This window comes from Chiloscyllium punctatum, chromosome 8 (genome assembly GCF_047496795.1).
Source record: "Chiloscyllium punctatum isolate Juve2018m chromosome 8, sChiPun1.3, whole genome shotgun sequence".
NCBI lineage: Eukaryota > Metazoa > Chordata > Chondrichthyes > Orectolobiformes > Hemiscylliidae > Chiloscyllium > Chiloscyllium punctatum.
In genome coordinates this window covers 23,727,330-23,740,483 of record NC_092746.1, presented here as the reverse complement: position 1 = coordinate 23,740,483, position 13,154 = coordinate 23,727,330, and the positions used below count along the sequence as shown (strand labels likewise).

At 42.3% G+C, this 13,154-nt stretch overlaps 1 protein-coding gene across 6 annotated transcripts in view; it reads left to right on the top strand.

Annotated features, from left to right (window-relative positions):
• LOC140480409 (retinoic acid receptor beta) overlaps positions 1-13,154 on the top strand; it is a 435,848-nt gene that overhangs the window by 234,136 nt on the left and 188,558 nt on the right. For 2 of the 6 annotated variants that reach the window (XM_072575241.1, XM_072575242.1), the window contains exon 2: positions 4,662-5,215. The exons of the other annotated variants lie outside the window; for them this stretch is intronic. In XM_072575241.1, the coding sequence (XP_072431342.1) occupies positions 4,662-5,215 (554 nt within the window). The remainder of the gene's footprint in view (positions 1-4,661; positions 5,216-13,154) is intronic. 6 annotated transcript variants of the gene reach the window in all.

Below are 13,154 nucleotides of genomic sequence, written 5' to 3'. Positions count from 1 at the left end.
ATATTTCTTGGCAGCTCAGTAGCGCAAAGGTTAAAAACAAAACACACACCTCACAGCCCAAATGGAAGGCACATGAAAAAATGTTGCTTAGCAGGCAAAAGGGACTGAGGTAACTGTGGAATCTGTGACTTCTAAGAGAATAAGCGCCAAAGATATAAACAAAGATTCACATGTCATGATCTTGAGATCATTCTAGGAGGCGTGAAGGTACAGTAACTTGCTTTTTACAGGCAGAGAACCAAACCAACAATAGCTACAGAGTGAAGGAAATGTGAGAGACTGTCGTACAAAAGACAATTGCACCAGGGAAATGGAAGGATATTTGGAAGAAAGTGACAGATTTGAAGGAAAGTGCTGATGGGAGGACTGAGAAAATCTAAAGATAAATCTAAATAAAATGCATCACATTTTTTTGGTGTATGTTAATCTTGAAATGCTATGCTGTTATACAAATTTGTTTAATCATAATCTGAATTGAACAGGTTTAGAAACAGGCCATTTTAAATAACACTAAGTAAGATAATAAACAAGATTGCGAAGTAATGCAGCAGAATCAAAAGGTGAAGTGATGAGTAATTGCAACTGAATAAATTGAGGAATGGACTACATTTATACACAGAAACAGCACAATACGTTTGGCTGGCCTCTCTCGATTATTCTCGCAAACTTTCTGTAACCAACATACTTAACATTTATGTATTCTTGCATAAACTATAGAGCATAAAATGTCCAGTCATTCACAGGTTATTTAGCTCTCATGCACAGCAAAGAGAGCTTTAAACTGATTTTGGTCCCAAGAGGAGTTTTAGCAATGTGCACATAAATATAATCATTATAGTACATTTGTTTACATTTATCACATGCTCACTCACATTTGTAGACTACCTTGTCTGACTGGTAACCTTGCTACAAAGAACTACCATGCAAGAAAATAGGGATCATATCCTTCAAAATCAGTTGCCTGAATATCTGTGAATAGACTTGAATATTCGCTGAGGTCCCACCTCTGCACATTGAGGTCATGTAAAAGCCTGCTCCTGTATCATAACTTTAACCAAATCTTGTTCCCCTGATAACTCCCAGTCAGGCACCATCTTGACTTTAAAAGTTTTATTTTTATTTTCAAATCCTTCCATGGTCTTACCCTCCCCATCTCAGTTGTCACTCCCAGTCCCATAGCTTTTGGTGGTAAAAATGCTTCTCTAAAATCTGCATCCTTGCTCTGTCATTGGAGTTTGGGCCTTCTGTTTCCTCAGCCGCAAACTCTGGAATATGCTCCATATAACTCTGCAAATCTTTACCTTGTTTTCTTCCTTTACATTTTTTCCTTTTTCTTTCCTCCTTCCAACAGTATGTTTTTACAGTTGCTGTTGAGATAATCCATTGTTCCAGTGGATTCTTTGGCCTGAAGTTGCTAGTCTGGGCTAACACTGCTGTATGTATTCTTGCTGCCCACAAAGATTCTCACAACTCGACCTCCATGTGCATTTCTTCTGGGTTCTTCCAATCCAGGCTGAAGAGGAAATGCGTAATGCGCCATCTCCTGGGAGACCCATCAGATTGTGGTAGAGACAAGAGCAGAGAACATGCTCATCTCTAATGGCACTATCCACCCTATTCTGGTCAGCATTTAAATCTCCAGTCCAGTAAATAGGTGGGTGGGTGGATGAATGAGTGAGTGGATGAGTGAATAAATGAATGGGCATGTGAGTAAATGAGTGAGTGACGAGTTGAGTGAGTGGGTGAGTGATTTGATGAATGGTTGTTGATAATGGGTGTGGTTTGGATCAGTGCATCAGGGGAATAGTCAGGAGGTTGAGGTGGGGATGGTCAGCCTGCAGTGGGTTATCCAACTGGGCTGAGAGGCTGGTCTAGTGTGCCGGGCTTATTCAGGTCTGGGGATGTCGTTTGGTCTGGCCAAGGCAGTCAGGTCTTCGAGGCTGGCTAGATGGGATTGGGCCAGGGGTTGCTGGGTCATTGTTGGGAGGTTTCAGGTACTTGGGAGGTCATCAGGTGGTGAAGAGTGGTTTGATTGGTGGAGTGGTTGGCTCTGGATGGGAGGGTATTTGGACTGTTAGGGGGCACCTGGGTCAAGGTGAATTGAATGTTTGAGGTATTAGTGTCAAGGGGATGGGTTTTTGAATGTCCATGGAATACATGGGTCTGGTTGGAAGGACAGGCTGGGTGGGTGATTTTGATGTGCAATCAGTTGCGGAGTTAGCCCAGTGGTAAGTTTTAAACCGCCTTTGGATTTGTTTTAAGTCACCAGCTCTAGTTTGGAGTTGGAGACATTCACACTGGGTGCCAGGCAACAGGAACTTTCCCATCAGATATTTAAGCCTTCCAGGCAATTCCATATTGGAGACCAGTGACTCGAAGGATTAGTTTGGCACAAAGGACCAGGTTTCCCCTTCAGTAGGTAGAAGAGATTTGAGTACTATGATGTGGGAAAAAAAATCCTCGAGAGTATGATCAGAGAGGAATCATTGCGAACATTAATGAATTAGGAGGGTTCCAGGAGTTTATTGTCCATGGTCTTTGGAAGAGGAAAGTCAATGGCATCCTTAGTGCACCTTTGTCTGTCACCATCCTCATCTCACCCAAAACATTCTATCCTTCATCCAACTTGTCTCCATTGCTTATCACTGACTCCTCACCCTCAGTGAATGGAAGCTACAGTCATTGTCCCTCTCTGTGGAATGCCTTGGGATGTTGGTCCACATTAAAGACGTGGCATAAGGATCTGTTTTTCTTCCCTGAATGCCTCAGTTATTTTCTCATACTTATCTTGGAAGGTAAGAATGGCAATTAAATATTAAACAGCATTTATGTTCCTGGGTCAGATCAGCAGGTTTTAATTTTTCATCCATTTTCACCACCCTCATCTAATAATACCTGGATCAGTGCTGCCCTCGTTTGCAATAGCAGGACAGTGCGGTGCAGTGTGAAGACTGGCAATCATCTTGTTGGGGACCCTGCTGAACCAAATATGTGCTGATGTTCATTTTGGTGGTGCCCCTGTTTGTCTGACTCGGCGAATGGGAATACAGATTGCAAAATCTAGTCCTCACCAAGATTTGATTATAGCCCTCTTTTTGGAGAGTTGAACATTGCACCATAGCACTTGATCTGACATTTAGTTTAAAGGAACAAAGGAAAACGTTCAGAGATCAGTTATAGGGTAAACATCATCTGAGAAAGTCCCTCGTCCAATTCATTTTCTCTGATTTTCTAACTGAGCTTTTTCTTATTCAAAGAACATCCCCAAAATACTAAACAGACTTATTTCTACAGAAGACCGTTCTGATCTGTATTTGCTTAGAACATCTATAAGGTGGTTATTCAGAATAAGAAGGAGTAAGTTTGGAGGTTTCTGAAAAGCGACTATCAATCACTAGTTGGCGAGTCTTAGAGTGAAAAATAAGGCAGGGCATCAGGATGAGTTAAATTCACATTAAAACCGAAAACTGCTGAAGTTTGTTTTGATAAAAAGCAGACCTGTCCTGATTCTGTGGCTGAGAATTAAAAGAAGGGCTGCTTTTGTTTCCTAACTTTAGGTGTCTTATAAATAAATGCAGTATTGAATGTACACTGAGGTATGTAGCAAATCTGTTCCTAATTACTTGTACTTTAGTTGAACTTTAGCGTTTCCTTTGACATACTGCCTAATGTATGCGAACTGCATGTCTCTTGCTCCAACAGCGAATTCATAAAAAAGTCCTGTCTGACTCCTTTCTGTGCCAACAAAAATGAGGGATAACAGAATGTTTTGACCAAATGCAACACTTTGCTATATACCCTAATTAAACAAAATTGTTCCGTTCCATATGCGGCTTACAGCTTAGTACTCAAAACTCCCCCTGGGGCTATACAGGAAATGCCTTTTGCTTTACAACTTCTTTCTTTTCTGGAGATTACAATTTTCTCTTTTTTTTTGTCAGTAGTCTTTCCTTTTCACTCTTTCTGTTCTGACAGTTCCCGACATCTTTTAACCATCAGTCCGCTTTGTCTCCATACCCCTGGCATTGTAAGTACCATCCCCTGAACACAAGTCAGTCACCATTGTTGAGACCGTGTATATGGCTATTGACAGCCAGCTGCCTCGAATGAGACTGTGATTTGCACCCTCTGTTGGCAGTTTTAGCCATTTAAAGGATTACCTTTCGCCTGCATTAACAGATAATTGGTAACTTGTGCGATTATATTCCAAAACCTACTTGGATCAAACGGATCAAGGAGAAACGTGAAGGAAGAGATAACGTAAATGGTATTTACCGTAAGGTTGTCAGCAACAATTTGCTGTCATTTGACATGACATTTTCTTGTTGCAAACCCTCATCAGCCAGGAAGATACCTGTCTATATGACCTATCGAGGACACTTTGTGCAGCTACTAGTTTGTGTATTGAGATTTTGAGTGGAATCTTCCCAAGTCCTAGACAAAGTGGCCTACAGTGAGGCCTTAGGAGAATCCCATGAGAAATTGAGTTAGCCCTTTGTCCACATTGGTAACAGTAAGTCACACTTACCAAGTAAGGTTCAGATGTCAAGTTGAGTTTATTTCAAGTGAGTGGTATGTTATTGGGAATTATTGCTCATTATGTCCCTTCCTACTGCCTAATCTAATTTCATTAAAATCCTTGTTCCCATTCCTACATATAGAAACTGGACACTGAGAATTCGGAATATGGAAGCCATAGTGGAACCTGGTGATTCCAGCTCACTGATTGCTCCTGCAAACTTCTATCTTGGGCACCCAGCACCGATGGCCCAAGGCACAGTCAAGGGCAAGTGCTGCATGGATCCCATGTCCACATGGGTTTGCATCCGACGCGTGTTTCTGCATTTCAGTGCTGCATTTTGGAGTGCACTGGCACCTCTCTTTGGAATGTTACCTAAAGGACTCTTTGCCCATTGGGACAGACACCCAGCTCATAGTTTTGGCCAGGTTGCAACTCAAGCCTGGTCACTTGCTTTCTTAGTTCTCACATGCTACCTGCATGCTCACAGCATATCAGCCTGGCCTTGTCTTTTAGCACTTTGTCCTCACAGCCAGTGTAAATGGATATACAATACTCCTGTCTTGACTTGCCTTCTAATACCAGACAGAAAGCCAGGAAGCTTGGCATGGTTGTCTGCAATGATCAGCCAGGAGTGTGGGCATCTTGCTGTATGGCACAGTCTCACACCTACACCCTGTGCCAGCAATATACAAGGTAAGCCACCGAATATAAGGGGAATAATGCTCAGTCAAGTCAAGGGGACCTCTCTTCAGTCAGGGATTCTGGGCACAATCTGTCAACGATAGTGTCTGATATCAGTCCAGGAGCTGGGGCACAGTCAGTTGGCCACTTTGGTGGTCAGGGTTAGGATCCTCTTCTTGTGGAAGGTCAGACACAGAATGTTGGAGCACCCCATCACCTGTCTGGGTTCTTTATGTCTTACTGTGGACTTTGAATGAGAGCAAGAGAGGATTGAGTTAGACAGAAGAGGGTGGCACAGGTGTCAGTGCCAGTACAGGCAGGCGAAAGGTGGTGAAGTGTCCCGGGTGAGTGAGCAGTCAGCACAGAAGACATGCAGGATTAGTAGTTTGGAGGAATTGAGTGGCTGAGCGTTAACGAGAGAAGATATTGCGTGCGATGTGAGAGCAGGAGAACATGAGCCTTTATTGGAGGTGAGTGCAGGAGTAGAGATAGAGTAAGATGGCAGCGAGAGGATGGTGTCTTCTAATCTTCTGGAGTGGAGAAGGTCATTGACTTTCCTCTTACATTGTTAATATTCCTTTGGACAACTGAAGTCGCAGTGACTTGGATGGCAACCTTGAACCAGGCTGGTATGGTCTCGTGTCATGGCCTCCTCTGCTGGCTGTGAATGAAGAGGCTGTCCCATCCCTGTGCCATCCCATCTGGTAGAAATTCCATTTGGCAGAATAGGGCACCAGTATCCCCTCACCTGTCATGTCCAGGGCTAATGTCACAAACTGTGCAGGGCAGTTCTGGACTGACCAGGTAAGGGTACTTAATGTTTAACTACAACACTGGTGCCAGGAATGTCAGTGGAAGCCAGGCAGTGCTGAGTACTTCTAGCAATGATGTGTGGGCAAACTGGGCTAGCATCGAACAAGAGGGATGCCATAGGGATCTGGTCGGTAGTTAACATGGGTTGGTGGGTGGGGGTGCACGGGGGGAGGTTTGGAATGGTCGTGCAAGAAAATCTGCAAGTCCTCCATGAGAGAGACCCTGAGTGAAACTTGATGGAAATGACACTTTGCCAAAATATGGAAAAATGCAGCCCATTTCTACATTGCCTCTGATTGTGAAATGCAATCAGGCTGATTAATTTAACAGTGCCTGTCGATACTGCACATTGTCAGAATTACATAGTGCCAAAAGCGCACTGCTTTTATAACAGGAATGCATTCAATGTTTTTATTTGTTTATGTAATTGAAGTGCAAAATGAGCTTTGCAAGCAAATAGTCGGATAAACTGGCCTCTCCCTTTTTTTCAGAAACTAAAGGACATCTTTTGTACTAGTTCCGAATTAAGAAACCTGTTTCATTTAAGAAATTGCATGCAAGCATATAAACCTTTTGGCCATGTTTCCTGGAACTGTACCAAGTGGCTCCGTGCAAAGCTTTAACAGGCAAATACTTCAGTGGCAGTTAAAACAAAGGCCATTCAGCCCAAGCACCTGCATCAGCTTTCACCCTTCGTGCCAGCACATTTGCACAATCATGTTCAACCACGCCAACTGTTTATCTTCTTTCTCTTCGTGCATCTATCCAAAGTAATCTTGGATGTTGACATAGTTTCTGCCTTGACCACTAATCTGAGAAACCAATTCCACAGTCACACAACTCTCCTTGGCCCCTGCTGTAAATTGCTTACGTATAATCTCGTACAGTGCAAGTAAGGGACAAGCAACCAGAGAGATTGCCTAGAGTCATGCACCATGGCAAAGGCCCCCACTAGGTGAAGTAATCATATTAGTACTGGTTACAGTCATTCAAATTGTGGGTGGGAGGAAAACCGGGAAAGAGCTATGTCTTAGATCCAGGCGACAACATCCTCAAGTTCAATGCAAGTTCTGATCTTGTGTCTTTGATAATTTGCTCCTGACCTCTAAAACTGCAGGAAATAGTCTGTGCTATTCCATCCTTAATACTTTGACACTTTTCTATCATATTACCCTACAATCTGCTCTGTTTTAACCAACTAAATTACACTTATTTGTTTAGATCAGTTTCCTAGTGAATCTTCTATTAAAACGTCCATATCCTTTAAATGCCTCAATTCTTTTGATAGCGTTGGGCCCAATACTGTATTGCATGGTGGCTCATTGGTTTGCACTATTGCCTTGTAGTGCCAGGGACCTGGGTTCAATTCCAGCCCTGGGTAACTGTCTGTGTTGCATTTCCATGTTCTCCCTGTGTCTGTGTGGACTTCCTCTGGGTGCTCTGGTTTCCTCCCATAGTCCAAAGATGTACAGGTTAGATGGATTAGCCATGGGAAATGCCGGGTTAGAGGAGGGGTTGGGTTTGAGTGGGATGCTTTTCAGAGGGTCAGTGTGAACTCAATGGGCTGAATGGCCTGCTTCCGCACCATATGAATTCTATGAAGAGGATAACTGTGGACTTAGCAGTTTGTATTTTGTGGTCAGTGGCACAGTGATGGTAGTCATTGTGAATTTTAAGAAGGCTGTCCATAAAGACCTAGTGATCTCTTTCATTTGCCCTTTCACCCGGCGCCAGGTTGACCTCCTGGGAGGGAGGCATGGGTGCCAGTCAGCAGGTGGACAGTCTTTTGGGTTCGGGCAGCAGAGTGGTGCAGCGGGAGCATGCTGGGCCCATAATTCAGAGGTCGATGGACCAAAACCATCCTCTGCTATTTCCTTTCCTAATGCCAGTTTGCATGTGGCACCATATCAAGGAGATTTTCAAAGGTCCAGGAATAGTGATGTCATCAAGGAGCATAACGAGCCAATCACATTGAAGGATTTTCACAGACAGCAAATCAGGAAACAAAATACTTGCCTACCCCTCACTTTTCAGGAAATTTACAGAGAGCGACATATTGATTGGGGCATGCACATTAAAAGATAAATATCTTACATTTAAAAACATTTTGCTGTAATGAATTTTCATTTTATCATTTTGAAACAAAATACTGACATAACACAAATATAAAACCAATTTTCCAGAGCCAGAGCCATTTTCCAGTATAGTTATGGCTCAGTAAAATGTCAGAAAAACTTACATTTCATGAAAAGGCTGTAGTGTTTTGGGGAGCTTACAAAAGCGATATTACAATGTAAAAGGGGTGATTCTCATCAGTTCATTGTCTTGTCAGAAGATTTCTGACTGCATGACATGAACAGCGCACCCTGTCAAGCAGTGAGGAAATTATTGGCAGCCACTGCTGGATTTCCATTCCTAACTGTGCATTTGCAAATGCTAGAATTTGTTGCCAGTCTTACGGTTGTAATGGTGGTGAATATTAACTGTTTCGTCGTCCATACAATCACAAATTCCAGGCCATAAAGAATTAAATAAGCCTGTAATTAGCTTATGGTTTTACATTCTGTATTTCTCGCAATACTGTCAACATTGCCTTCTTGACAATTTTATTAACTTGCAGTGCCACTGTTAATATCCTGTGACTTCAAAGTTCAAAATTACCTCTATTGTCTTAATTTTTATTGGCTTTCCTTTCAGTATTGCTCTGTTAAAAAGAAGAGCTTATTTTAGGAATGAATCAGTCTTTTCATAATGGTTCAAATGCTGAAGTTGCTGGCATTGAGTTTTGCATCAAGACTGTACTATGGGCTCTAAATTTTGTTTTAATACTTCCAAGTTGTGTTTGAGAGGAACTCCAGTTGGATCACACTTTTTCTTCTTGTAAGGAACATTTTAAGGACACTTCCCATAACTTTATGCTTGTAGGTTCAAAACTGTAGAAATGCGCTCTGGTCCTTGTTGCAAAATGGGCATCATTGGATTAGCTGCGTAATATTCAGATCCATTACAGTTGATGGAATGAAATATTGGCACTGTGTATAAAAAATGACTGATCTGATGCCATTTGTTTTTCACAATTCTGCAATGAATTTCTCCCCCACTGTATCTATGCTGTTTTCTTTTAGGATTTCAGTAAACTGCTAATCAATGGAAATAATTTCTAGCTTTGGAAAGTATATTTTCCTGATATGTTAAAAAAATGCTTCTGAATATTTCAAATGCATGAAAGTAAATTATGTCATTGTTACAAAAACTGAGACTGGTCCTTTATTCATAATAGTGTAACATAATGGGATTAATCAAACTGTCTAGGGCAGAAGGAGGCCATTCAGCCCATTGCACCTGTGGTGGCTGTTCAAGATGCTGATTCAATTCGCCACACTCCGTAGCTCTTTATGCACGGTCTTACAGTTATTTCCTTTTCAAATACACAAAACAAAATATGTTGCATTTGTGCAAATCGGCTTGTGATCTGTATTTTACAGGAACATCAGATATTAAGTTCAGTATTTAATGGTGTTGAATCGAAATGAGGAATTTCAGTGCTGAAGTAATGCCTTTTCATAGTTAGCAATAAAATGGCCTCTAGTCAGGAGAAGCATGACCAGATCTAGACTGACTACATTGTCCCTGTAATATCCCAATTTTCATGCCAACTTTAGGTCCTGTGCATGTTTTCTATTAAAGCTTTTGTGCCAAATTAAGACCCAAAGTTGGCATGAAAATTACCATCAAGTGCAACTAAATTGGAGTGCCCAGAAAGCTGGCTTATTGCCTGGCTGGTGCTCTCTTGGCTGTAGTGTAAAAGCTAAAGTCAATAAGCATACTACCAAATACAGAGTCTGTTTTATCAGCATGACTTAATTAAATCTCCCATATGTGCACTTCCCAGTACAAATTCAAACTGACATATATTGATATAACGCACCAGTGTACAGATACAGACATACAGAAGGATATATCTATTCTGCCATGGGAAGTCCAGCATGTCTGAGGTTTTCAACATTGAAAACAGTTCTCGCCCTTTTCCATGTTTTACACACGTGGCAAGGCAAATTTCTCACTGGGTCGCAGTAAGTGAGGGGGTTTATTGCTTGCTAAAGGACTTGTTGGTGGCTCTTTGTTCCTCATTATTACTCAACTTCCTATCTCACCAGAGGTAGTGAACATCTGTAAAAACTCAGCATGAAATCACAGCAGCTACCTCTGAATTCAACTTGCCACTTGCTCACCATGTTGGACACAGGGGGCGAACATCTCAGCACTCCACTGTGACCTTCCACACACACCCCCATAACCATTGGCACTCGATATGTGGCAGCCTCTAACGACCCTCACAAAAGCGTCACAAATCCACTTACAGGGTGACCTCCGCATTTCAGTGCCACACCTTAGGCTGCACCAACAATCTCCCGATGTAATGTTGCAGCAAGAACATCGTGTGCTCTCAGAAACACACCCCAGCTCACCGACTGGACCAGGCTGCAGCTTGGGCTCTTCACTCACTGTCTCAGCACTCACTGACTCTGAGCCTACCTAATACTCACAATGTTGCACAGCCTTTAACCCCTCAAGCAGAGACAAAAGGCTGATTTTACTTGTTTTGCCTTTCCATTTAGCACAAATACAAAGGCAGGAAGCTTGCCATAGTTGTCAGCAGACCTCAGTCAAATCGAAGGGTCGCAGCACCGTCAAGAGCAGCCTCCAAGAGCATCCTGGGGACTTGGACATAGTCAGTCTCATGATGCTTTGAGCAGTGAAGAGCTGAATGTCAGGCAACACACCACTCGCTTTAATCTTTCCTATTGTGTGCTGCTTTCCCCCTGGAATAAGAGAGAGGCAGATATTTAAAGAGATGACGGTGAGTGGCACAGTTATTACTTCTGGCATGGCTGGGAAGTGAGTGAGTGTGCAGTGCGGAGGGCATGCAGGATTAGTGGTGTCAGGGGATTGAAGTGGGTCAGAGTGAATGGGAAAAATGATGCAGGCAGCAGTGAGAGTGTAGAGCCTGAGCCCAGCTATAATAGCAGGATGTGAGGTGTTGAAGAGAAGACGGAGCAGAGAAGGGCATTGATCTTCCTCCTACCCTCGTTGTGCCTCCCTCTAGACAGTTGGGACTGCACTGACCTGGGCAGCAAACTTGGAGCAGGCTTGGCATGACTAGGGTATCGTGGCCTCCTCTGCCCGACCTGGGGGAAGAGCAAGTCCCACATCACTCTGTTCATCCTCCCGTCCAGCAGAACCTCCAGGACCCTGCCCAAATAGAAGGGCAACAGTTTGCCCATCTGCCATGTCTGTGTTTTCAAGATGGCATGGGCACAGGGGTGCCAGTGAATTCTGGGATAACCTGTGAGTGGCGAGTTGATCTGAGAACAGCATGTGACACAAGATGTAGTCTTTATCAGACATGAGAGATTCCATAGGGTCAGAGGAGGTAATTCATGTAATGTGTTTAGTAAAATACAGTGAGAGAACAAGCTCTCTGCCTTATGGCAAAAACGTCATCCAAAAAGTCGAACGTAATTCAGGCCTTACCAAAACAATAAAATGTAAGATTCATTCTGAGGTATTTAACACATCAGCTGGGTTAGATTTCAGCTGACATTTCAGTCATGCAAAAAAACCACCAAGGTCCTCTATATGCCTGTGCATGGAAATGGAGGAGACAACCTGCCAAAATGCTATTTATTCAGATTGAATGATAGTTCTGTTGAAATTCACTCTTACCCTATTTTGGATCTGCATTGATCGTTTTCACCTCTCACACTATTAATACAGTTATCCCCCAGAATTATTCGATCTCTACATTTCTACTATTTCCCATGTTTCTTCTATATACATCGTTGGAAATATCTAAATGCACCTAAAGCCATTGTGTTATTTATTTTTAAATTAGCAGTACACTCTTCACAATGTGTTACAGAATAATATCCAACCTAATTCTTTATAGCTGGCCTTTTTGTTTTGCCAAGTTTTAATTTCCTCTGTTTGTATCTTCCACCTCTTATTATCAAACCAAATGCAGATTGAGTAATCCCATTGCCTTATCCCTCTGTTTTGTTAATGAGTATGTTCTGACGTTCCCATAGCTCCATCTTTTCAACATCCCTCTCTTTCTTACAATTGAATTCTTTTTGTCTTTACTACACTATATAGGGCTGTAATCAAGGTTAACGAAAAACATCCCCTTCCCATCATTTTCTAACTGTTCGGGCATAGTTGGATAAATCCAGATTGAGAACTGAACGACTGACTGTTGAGTTTCACAAAGGGATTAGGTATTAGACCACATTTCATGGTTTGTGTCTTTTCTTTGATGTACAATCTGATAGACAGTTGAAATGTGGTCTAAATTACCAGTGGGCTCCTATAAGTTCTTTTTGTTTGGTGCCAGCAAAACTATATTACCACCAAATTCCAAATCTGTCAAATCCTTTGTATACCCAAGATTTCCCTTGTAATCTATTCCTCAGCACTCATTCCTTTGTAATTATTTTTCTGAGATGATTTTTTTTTAGATGAAAGTCGATATGTTTATGCTCAGGAAATGCAGTTTCAAGGGGCCATTTGCATGTCTGTGTACTCCATAGGTGATTTTGAAAATGTGTAAGCATTTTGTAAGTTGTTGCATATGAAAGTAATTTGACGAAGCATTTTGAACAAGAACACCAAGAATTAAATGAGTAAGAGCTATTCTGATTGGTTCTTGGCAATTTGAAATGGCGTAAATATTATCCTTCCGTTTTTATTCTATTTTCTTTAGTTCAAGTGAAAACGAATTGTGACTTGAAGTGGGTACCTTCAATTCTGTTCAGTTTTTGTTTGTACAGTATTAGCAATGCATCTGTGAAGACTCAGGGCTGAATTTTCTGATAAGGTGCAGTGATGAGTGAGCTTCATGATGTCAAAGACTCGGGTGATTTTGGGTGATCTTCTGTCTTCACCTCATGAACAAGAGAAGTGCGACGTTAGGTGTGTTGCTTGGTGAATTTTGTTGTGAACGAGGCAGAAATGTATACCACTGCTGGGACCCACTGGCTTCCAAGCCCCAGGTGCCATCTCTAAAGCCCAGCTGAAAGCTCTTTCGATGCTGCGAGCCAGGAACATGTTTGCCCCCACACTGTGGACACATGGTGCA